The sequence below is a fragment of the Stegostoma tigrinum genome, chromosome 20, assembly GCF_030684315.1.
Source record: "Stegostoma tigrinum isolate sSteTig4 chromosome 20, sSteTig4.hap1, whole genome shotgun sequence".
Taxonomy (NCBI): Eukaryota; Metazoa; Chordata; class Chondrichthyes; order Orectolobiformes; family Stegostomatidae; genus Stegostoma; species Stegostoma tigrinum.
The window spans coordinates 25,374,184-25,385,149 of record NC_081373.1 but is presented as its reverse complement, the minus strand read 5'-3'; the positions used below and the strand labels follow the sequence as shown (position 1 = coordinate 25,385,149).

At 40.7% G+C, this 10,966-nt stretch overlaps 1 protein-coding gene across 1 annotated transcript in view; it reads right to left on the bottom strand.

Moving 5' to 3' along the window:
- Positions 1 to 944: 944 nt before the first annotated feature.
- The window catches only part of gucy2g (guanylate cyclase 2g), a 65,692-nt gene continuing 55,670 nt past the window's right edge, over positions 945 to 10,966 (bottom strand). Inside the window, exons 21-24 of the mRNA XM_048551521.2 lie at positions 8,303 to 8,401; positions 6,703 to 6,794; positions 4,145 to 4,252; positions 945 to 1,091 (exon numbers count right to left, since the gene is read on the bottom strand). Coding sequence (XP_048407478.2) covers positions 945 to 1,091; positions 4,145 to 4,252; positions 6,703 to 6,794; positions 8,303 to 8,401 — 446 coding nt within the window. The remainder of the gene's footprint in view (positions 1,092 to 4,144; positions 4,253 to 6,702; positions 6,795 to 8,302; positions 8,402 to 10,966) is intronic.

Sequence of the window (10,966 nt, the reverse complement as noted above, 5' to 3'; positions counted from 1 at the left end):
TCCTTGGTGTATTGGTCATGCTAAAAATCACCCTGTAGTTCCCAGGGATGTGCAAGCTAGATATATTAGCCATGGTAAATGCAGAGTTATGGGTTTATGGTTAGGGGCTGGATCTGGGTGGGATACCCTTCAGATAGTCAGTGCTGAGTTGTTGGGCAAAATGGCCTCTTTCTGTGCTGTAGGGATTCTATGTTCAATAACTGCTCTTAAAAGAACCCTCAGTGAAGGTTAGACAGTACTAGATTGTACTGCAATCAGATGACCAACTGCAATATATTTACATGAGTATGGATCTCCAATTTAAATAACCAGGAGGCAGACTTAACTTCTTTTCGCTTAAAGTTCAAGACGACCAATTTGTAAATCCCGTATCTCTTCTATAAGAACAACAAAACAAAGTTTCAGCTTCCTTCCTGGCAAGATACAGCAAGTGAAAGGTTTCTTACAGGTTTAGCAATAACTTAACAGGTTTGTTATTTAATGTGTTTTGTGGTATGTCTGACCACAGCTTGTCTGTCACCAAAATTTACCTTTTGCTTTAATTCATGAAGACAGAATGTAAATTGTGTTGCTATTGTAAATTGTTTCACTTTTCTAACCAAATATAGTGTGTTTTATTTTCCAAAACCACAAAACTTGGGGGATTTATTCTCTCACTAAGTGGCTGAAATCTCACTTTGTCCACGTAAAAAAAGGCTATTTTTCCCTAGCCAGATCAGAACATAGCTTCAAAGGCCCAGCCTGGGATCATAACAATATAATGCTTCTTATTACAAGTTTCTGATAAATATATTTTTCTAAGCCTTTACTCTTTGAGATGATAACTGTTGCATCATCACCAATAAATTAAATATGAAGTATTACTAAAATTGTATTTTTAGAATTTGTTAATCTGTTTGTAACGTATTTGTATTCTTCACATCTTTGGGAGCACCTTGTGCTAATCAGAAGATTTTGTCTTCCACTGAATTTTCCTGAAGATTGGATCCAAGAGGTCTTGTGCGTTTATCTTCTGGAGGATCTGATGTAGAATTCCCTGCTACCTGCATTGGGACAAATGCTGCTTCTTCTGCGTCATCCTCCTCGTATGGCTAAACACGATGGTACAATTTGAAACATGGTCGTTTTGGTTAGAATTTCAATATTACACAATTAGGACAGATTAAGAGAACATAACGATCCATAATCAATGCATCGTGTGCTATATAACACCACTGCCACACCATTCAGATATTAATCATAGAGGCTAGGAAGTTGCAGAAAAGCAAGACTTCCAGCTACTGAAATATAGCAAAGCTAACCCCCACAGTAAAACACCATTCTAAGTGACTGATATTAAATACTTGTAAGTTGGACAAATTAAATTATGCTTGTACTGTCCTGGTTCGGCTGTGGGTGGGGATGGGTGTGAGGGAGGGAATTCTCATTTTGAGAAGCAAGACAAACATGCTCAAAGACACTAGATGGGTTAAAATGCCTTAGGCAGAACATCTCTACAGGATTTAGGTGAATAATCTAGCAGGAAAAGGGCTTTGAAGGAAGCCAGGTGATTCAAAAAGAAACTTGGACCTGAAGAAGATAGTAAAATGTGAGGCTGGATGAACACAGCAGGCCAAGCAGCATCTCAGGAGCACAAAAGCTGACGTTTCGGGCCTAGACCCTTCATCAGACCCCTCTGATGAAGGGTCTAGGCCCGAAACGTCAGCTTTTGTGCTCCTGAGATGCTGCTTGGCCTGCTGTGTTCATCCAGCCTCACATTTTATTATCTTGGAATTCTCCAGCATCTGCAGTTCCCATTATCTCTTGGACCTGAAGAAGTTTGATCTGGATGTTTCCCTCACAAGAAAATTGGAGAAGGAGGCATAGCCGAATTGGTTTTAGGGATATGAGCATATAACCTGTGCTTTGTGGAAAGAGGCGTTTGTAGCAATGCTTGTTTGATAGCAGAGCTGTAAAGAAGGATATTGAGGACTGGTGGCCTCAATTGTAAACAATACTAGGCTGAAGTTAAACTGTATGTTGGAAGATGGCTCCTTTCCTGGAGAATTGTGCACCGGGTGAACCCAGCTGTCTGCTTAGCTGCTGAGTACAGATCTTCTAAATTCCTTCAGGAAAGAATTAAATCTTTTTCTGGCTGGGAAGGAGGCCATCTCACCAAGGTAGGTATTGCTTAGAATGACCAGGGCTGGGGTAACTGCAGGAATTAGTTTTGGCCACACAAAAATATAAGGTCAGGAAGGAAGAAATTTTCCAGATACTTTTTCTCCTGGTTTTTTCTTCTCTCCCAGGAGTTTCACATGATCTGTGTGTGACCAGGAGAGCTTATGCTTTGATAAACAAGGAATCAGTCGTTGTAAGCAACAGCAACAAAAACAGAATTTGCTGGAAAAGCTCAGCCGGTCTGGCAGCATCTGGGAAGAGAAATCAGATTTTATGTTTCGGTTTGGTGATGGATGTTGGGTTTTGAGGAAGGGTCACTGGACCCGAAATGTTAACTCTGATCTTTTCTTCACAGATCCTGCCAGGCCTGCTGAGCTTTTCCATTAACTTCTGCTTTTGTTCCTGATTTATGGAATCCACAGTTCTTTTAGTTTTTATTGAATGCAACAGGTTGGACAGACTGTAGAGATTTGCCCTTTGTTGTTTCCAACTATGGGGTCAATATTGCAGAGCCTGGGCAGTGTAATGTTATTCAAGTGTTCTGAGTATGTGTACACAAACAAGATGAGTCAGTTGACAACACAAAATTGGTTAGCTTGTACATTTCTGGTGTGATGAAGATGGATTGAAAACGGGGATAGATACTTGGAATTGTATTATTTAGAAATTTCAGCTATGGGCTGCAGGCTAGGTGGTTGCTGCCAGATAGTTTTCTGGATAAGTGGGTAGTGGTAGTGGGGATTAGTGGGGTATGAAGAAAAAAGGCAAATAAGTAACAGGTAAAGAGATTGGGTGACTTGAGAAGGGCCTGGAAGAGATGGGGAAATGTGTTTTCTTGGAGGAGCCTTCATTTTTGTGTCAAGAAGGTGAGAATAGCTAAAGCACATTCAATATGTATTATTTGGATAATGGGAAATCTTCCATTTATGACCATTTACACAATGCTGGTGAAACCCTCAGACAATTTATGACGCAACTTGCATCCCCTTCATTTTAAGCTGGCTGCAATGAGTCTGTTGCAAATGCTCATAACCTGAGGTGTGAATATCCAAGAGATTCTTAGAAACATGTTAGTTGTCTATCATTATATTAGCAATCCCATCATTCATGCAAAGTTCATGGCATTTCTATTTCCAACATTATACATGACAGTGATACTCGAAAGCAATTCATTAGCTGGAAAACATACTTTAGAATATTCAGAGGTTGTGTGAAATAAGTTATCTTTTCTTTGAGAATAAACTTTCTACTGCTGCTCAAGAGGCGAGTCCATCCCCCTACATTTTTTTTGGTCTAGTGTTATACACAGACCAAACACCCTCAAAATATGTCAAGGCGATTAGCCTAGACCCTAACTTTTATCTTATTTAAAGGCGAGTGTAAGGAGTTATGTTCCATATATGATTTGATTGGTGCCCTAATAGGCTTTAAGCAAAACACACTGTGTGCTTACAACACAATTAAAATACAAAGAATGGGCATAACTTTAACTCTATTGAAATACTTAAAATAACATATATTGTTTAACTAATAATCATCAATTGTTGCAATATAGCAGCAGCACATAAACCCACCTTTGGAAATAGCAAATTCAGCAAAACAGATTTTTCTCATGTGCTATCTCCTCCAATCCAGAAAAAATGAACACCGATAGAAACAATCCAGCAGCAGAGAGAAATCTGTATCTATCAGCTTCAGCAGCCAACTCTAAACCCCAAATGAAAGCAATACTAAAACCTTGAGTCTGCATGAGCCTGGTCCCAGTCATGTTTCTTTTTTCTAATTAAAACAAAACACTCAGGGAGCTCACAGCCATTTACCCACTGCTTCTGAAGCAGACAGTCCATTACCACTAGTAACACATCTCTGCAAGAGAAACAGCACAGAATAAATCCCTCTTAAAGGCACAGTACTGTCACAGTAGGAATTTTGAGCAGCCTTTCTGTACCTTGTTCGACTTTACATCTAATTAATCCATTCCTACCTCAAATGTGTCCTTGAAATCTTCTCCCATGTTGAAATCTAATTTTGGTAAAGGCTTGTTGAATCCCTCTTTGTTTCTTAACCAATATGTTGCTTGATTCCCCTTTCCCTTATGAAAAATACAAGTGGGTCATATTTTTGATAGTATATACTGGAATATTCATTTCTTTTATTTTCAAAGTAAATTACATTTTCTTATGCCAATGGTTAGGTGTACCAAATAGTATGTACGAAGAACAAAAACAAAGTTGCTGGAAAAGCTCAGCAGGTCTGGCAGCATCTGTTGAGGAGAAAACAGAGTTAATGTTTTGGGTCCGGTGACCCTTCCTCAGAACCCAGTTCTGAGGAAGGGTCACCGGACCTGAAACATTAACTCTATTTGGCAAACCCCTTAACTATGGCTTACTTATGCTTCTTAAATACTGCCAACACCAACTTGCAAACCAGAAGGCTCATTATGAATTTTGTTTTAGGAATAGTGAAGAAATCGGAGAGAGCAACTGAGAGTTAGTGTTCTGTGTGTTAAGTATAGGGGTGGGCATCTGACTTGCTATCCCCACCATTGAGAAAGTTCCAAATCAGATTCCAAATCTACAACTTAAAAGCTGAAAGGTAAACTCTTTGGCGAATTATAAACCTCAACAAGGCAATCCTGGCCCACCAGATGTTGCCAAACTATTAGAGGCTGGCGCTATCAGATCTGAATTACCATTGCAGCCACTTCAGTAGCTTAATTAATGAGAAGTTAGGTATGTTTCTTTTGGTCTCGTGGAGTTGCATGAAGAGGGGCATTGGGCATTTGGAGGCAAAGGTAGGGGTGGCATTCAGTGTTCACTCCCTTGGCCCCCCATCCCCCATGTTAAGATGAACTGGTCACCCATGGGCCCTCCTGCTGAGCACTTAATTGCCGAGAAGATGAGAAGGGGGCAAACATCATCTGGAGCCAACTTGTTGATTTGCCCTTCTTGATACCTTCCATGCCATTAGGGAAGGGATAATCACACCCCAGAGAATCAGCCTCAGCCCAACTTTGATTATTTCAGACTATATTAAAGGCTACCTAAACCTGAAATTTATTCCAATCAGTTCACCACCCAGTAGGAGTTGTAGGTCAGTTATATGGTTATTTTTGTGACAGATTTTTTTCATTACATGATGACAAAAATGCTTTGTTGCAAAAACCTGAAGTTTTCAGTTTTGGCAGATTGTTTTGTAGGGGATGTTTCACACTGAGCAAGCTTCAGACTGGTTTTAACGTAACTACAAGCCATGCAGTTTGAAGATAAACCAAGGTACTGTGAGCCATGATAATAAAATGTGAGGCTGGATGAACACAGCAGGCCCAGCAGCATCTCAGGAGCACGAAAGCTGACGTTTCGGGCCTAGACCCTTCATCAGAGAGGGGGATGGGGTGAGGGTTCTGGAATAATAGGGAGAGAGGGGGAGGCGGACCAAAGATGGAGAGGAGAGTATAGCACGGGAGGTAGGGAGGGGATAGGTCAGTTCAGGGAAGACGGACAGGTCAAGGAGGTGGGATGAGGTTAGTAGGTAGGAGATGGAGGTGCGGCATGGGGTGGGAGGAAGGGATGGGTGAGAGGAAGAACAGTCGCAAACCATTTCCACTCCCCCTCCCATTCTTTAGATGACATGCCCATCATGGGCCTCCTGCAGTGCCACAATGAGGCCACCCGAAGGTTGCAGGAACAGCAACTCATATTCCGCTTGGGAACCCTGCAGCCCAATGGCATCAATGTGGACTTCACCAGCTTCAAAATCTCCCCTTGCCCCACCGCATCCCAAAACCAGCCCAGTTCGTCCCCCCCGCCTCCACTGCACCACACAACTAGCCCAGCTCTTCCCCTCCACCCACTGCATCCCAAAACCAGCCCAGTCTGTCTCTGCTTCCCTAACCTGTTCTTCCTCTCACCCATCCCTTCCTCCCAACCCAAGCTGCACCTCCATCTCCTACCTACTAACCTCATCCCACCTCCTTGACCTATCCGTCTTCCCTGGACTGACCTATCCCCTCCCTACCTCCTCACCTATACTCTCCTCTCCACCTATCTTCTTTTCTCTCCATCTTCGGTCCGCCTCCCCCTCTCTCCCTATTTATTCCAGTTCCCTCACCCCATCCCCCTCTCTGATGAAGGGTCTAGGCCCGAAACGTCAGCTTTTGTGCTCCTGAGATGCTGCTGGGCCTGCTGTGTTCATCCAGCCTCACATTTTGTTATCTTGGATTCTCCAGCATCTGCAGTTCCCATTATTACTGTGAGCCATGGTACATTTTAAATTTTACCAAAGGACCAATAGGTTACTTGGGCTATTAGTTATATTAAGGTATTACCAACATTCACAGAGGAGTTGTCTAAATGTATGTCATAAAATTGAATTGCAGAGCATATAGAAATTGCAGCTTAATTCATTTGCCAATTTGCTAAGTGCAGACTGTCAAATGTACTACATAAAACAGTTTTTTTAAAAAAAAAGCTTCTATTGGGGAAAATAAAGTAAAAGGAAGTCCTAAATGTATTAATTTATGTTCACAGTTTGGTTACTTACCTTCACTTTAATTGTCCCTCTCTTTACAACATCGTATCCTCCTAGTGCCCTCAATGCTTCCGCAGTACTCTCTGATATGTGCACTTTCAAAGCTAAATATCAAAAAAAGGTTAAAATAATACATGTGTATAAGAAATAAGAGCAGAAAAACAATTATTAAAAAGGACCAAGCAGCAGAGCTAACTAATAAAACCTTTCATGTCTTTTTACTTCCGAAACAGAGCCCAAGAGACAAGGCTCCAAGTTGTGATTAGTGAAGGGATGGGAGCTGCAACTAAACAAAGGAGTTGGATTTAGTCACTACTTTGCATTCACCCCACTCTGAGCTAGACTTATTGGAATTCATGTAGATGTCTGTCTCAGGTTGCCTTTCAGCCTGTTTCCTTCTTTTGTTGAGTTTCTTTGTGCACAGGTTTTGTGGAGGGTAGGAGGAGGCTCATTTCTTATCCCAGGATTCTCACTCTTACACACATCTACGCACATGTATACTTGTGCACAAACAGACTGCTTCTCACAGACTCCCTCCCCCTGATGGATGTCCTATCTCATATATACTCTCTATCCCACACAGATTCACTGCCTCTCAAAGTCACTCAGTTACACAAACTCACTACTTCCTTCTAGGACCAAGTGCATTGGACAAGTTACTACCAAATAGTACGAAGCTGCCAAGATGTGTTTCCTTACTCCATCCTACACGACATGCTGGCTGCCCTGACAGGGCACACACATGCTGTTGCTGCAACTCCAATCCCTCATGGCTTTCACAGCCTGCTCTGCTGACTTGGTCCCTGTGATCCTTCAGAGGGTCAGTGCATATGTGGAAGGGCGAGACACAGTGGGGCTGAGTGTCAGGAGGTCGAGAGAAAGGGCCAAGTATGTCAGGATGGTGAGAGAGTGGGGCAAGTGTGTCAGGAGGAGGTATGTTCCAATCTGTCATTGTCATAGATGAGCCAGATAATAGATTGGAAACTATAATACATCATATCGGTCTATTTGATGACATGGTTGGTATGAGTTTCACACTGAATACTAAGTTATGTTAGAAAACACTATTTTTTAAAAAAAATAACACTCCTGTGAACCACCAGGGAACATTTTATTACTTGCGATCAGCTGTGTCAATACAAATTGCTGTTGAGAACACACAGGACATGGAGAGATGCTTATTAAAGATTTTTTCATGACATTAGTTTGAAACACAAGGATAAAGTGAATTTCCCTGATTTCTCTGCATTTGTACTTTCTGACTACAATTATTGATCTTCAGTGGAAAGGCATTTCCTCTGCCGTTGAACTAAAAACCCATACTAATAAACAAATTAAATGAAACTGATTTCTTCAAGCCATTGAATTTTAATTTTTTTGAAATATATGTCTGAAATTTGACTCACATTTACTGTCTTCCATATTTTTTTCTGAGCAAATCATTTTCCAAATATGTGCAATACAAAGGGTTGCAGAATTGATTGCAGTTGTGCCATGCGGAGTATTTAGAACTTGTCTACAGGTTACTGTCCTGTCATTTGCCAAGGAAGCTGAGCTCTTTGTGTTATTTTATTTATTTAAGGACCAGAAAGGAAAAATGTTGAATACTTACGCAAACCATTGCTTTCCATTCTTGATGCTACATTGACAGTATCACCAAACAGACAGTACCTGGGCATCGTTGTTCCAACTACGCCCGTAACCACGGGACCTGCAAAAGTACTTTAGCAGTGATTAAGGGAGGAATATTCTCTTCTCAGCTCTGTAATTGCTACCCTTCAATTTACCAACCAATATTTTGGTGTGGTTTCCAGGTTCACATAAATTGCAACAACTAGAAATCTATTAAGAGTCAGCTCCCAAACCTTTCATATGCAACAAGAATCTGAGTTGATCAGGTACTATTGAAACTAGAAAATAAAACTTTTCTGAAGAAAAGTTGGAGATTATGTTGCCCTGCTTGGCATAAGAGTGAAATATAATATCCCCAATCACATGAGGAAATAATATGTACTAGAAACCTATCTGTCAACTGAAAGTGGAATTTTGATGTTCTTTCTTTCATACTTGTGGAGAATTTCTCAATAAGACCGCACATTTCTTTTTAACTAGAATTGGACTTTAGGTTTTCCTGGGTCTTACAATTCAAATGCTGTCTGGATACCTGAGCTCATGGCTAACACATAGAATCTCTTCCTCAGAAAAGCTTATACATCCTACATGTTGATCCTTTTACCCACTCACCTCCACTTGTATTTTACCAGTAGCTAGAAGCGGTGTGGAAGGGATGCTGGGTATTCTGCCCATACTTGAGACAATCAAGGCCATTAGGTGGCCAATTAATGGCCTTCTCCAGCCGCAGCTGACATTTTACTTGGGTAATGGTGCCCATGTCATATGATCAGGTTGCTGCTATATGAGAAATGCTCACTGCTGATTGCCATGTTGTATGAGGCTATCTGCACAACTGCTCACCATGTAGTTCATTTGCTGCCATTTGCCTCTTTTAGGGTAGGGATCTATAACTGACCTAGTGTGATAGAGGAAAATCATTTGCTAGTCTCATGAGAAGAGGCTTCTAACAAGATGCAAGTTACACTGATGTGATGGACATTGTAAGGGGACAATGACAAGGACCTCAAAGATTTTACTCTTTCAAGATCCTAAGCTGTTCTCCCACCAGGTTTGTATGACACTATCACAGTGAGTGGTTAACTGAGAATCCTTTTAAACCTTTCCACTCGGATACAGTATCTCTCCCAAGCTTTTTATTATTAATATTGTCCATGCGCGTATATAATTATATTTAGCTGTAACCATCTTCTCTCCAAATCTCTAATTTCACAAATTCAGACGATCTGAATGTCTCACTGTTTTCCCGGAGTGTGTTCTCTTTGGGTTGAAGAATGTTGTCTTTGATTTTATTGCCTACAGTCTGAGGGATGAAAGCCCCTTTCAATGGAGGACCTTAAGTCACTTGGATTTCCTTCATGGAGAACATCTTCCTGCTGAAATGGACAATTGCAGCGTTGCAACATGTGAAGGACTTTTAATCTGATGTATTTTCTTTGAGAAGGATAGTTGTCTTATGGAAACAGATACCTTTTTTTTGCAGTACCTTTGATCAACCAATCAGGCAATTTCCTTTTTGAAGAATAGTAATCCCTTTCCAGTAGCGGCTTCCATGGAGTTCCATCTTCAAACTACATCAGCAGGTTTTTTTTATTTTCAATCTGCTGATAAATGTTTGCTGAAGTGGGAAGTATCTTTAATATGTTGATTAGGATAAATGTTTTCATTCAGCCTCAGTGGCAGCAGTATTGATGAAACCACCCTGTGCACTTACTCAGCTCTGCTATTTGAGGATTGCTGCCTACGTGGTATGATGTCTGTCACTAATAACTAAGGTTAATTGCTGTGAATATAAAGAAACTAAGTTGTCAGCTTGAATTTAATCCTTCCTCTGTTATGCTGTTCTTGTCAAAGTTGAGGATTCACATTTTTTGTGGCTGAAATAAAAATCTCTGTACAGCTTTCTGAATTATTCTCACTCTCCATTGTCTAAATAAACGCTTCTCACTTTCTTGAATTTCAGTGAATGATGTTCATCTCCCATTGTTAATGATGTCAAGAAATGTCTCCCACTTACTTATTGTCTTTTCTCTGGCTTAATTCTTGTTGTCTTTAGTTCTAATGTTGATGACTACTCCTATCCTGGTTTCTTCCTGAATGATTCTTGGAGTCTACTTTCAATAAACACTGAACAACTTTACCATGGTTTGAATAATAGATTGCCCACCTTTTCTGTTGACTTAATAAAAACTCCTGACTTTCTTCTTACATTAGACCTTGTATTCTTGGACTTTGAATATGTCCTTTGTGATTCTGTCTTTGTGAAATCTACAGGTCTGTGACTTCAGTTTGAATTGATTCTATGGCTCTTGATTTCCATTCTATAGACCTGCCTCTGTTTGCTGACTTGCTATGACAGCAACATTTGATCTCAGCTGTAAGTACTTCAATTCTAACTTTAGTAGCCTTTAACTTTGTAGCATTTTTAAATGCAGTGCATCTCTTACCAGGCCCAGAATGCTTTTATTATTGACTGTGGATCCCACCCTGTTGAGTGTTTCCACAATGTTTTCTGCTGTTGGATTCTTGAATGTACATTTTTTCCAGCTGTTGACCATCTGGCTGTGCAGAATTCTTAATACTGTGCCTGAAGAAATTGTCAGCCCTCCAGTGCTGCCTGCCTATGTTATGAGGCAGCTCAATG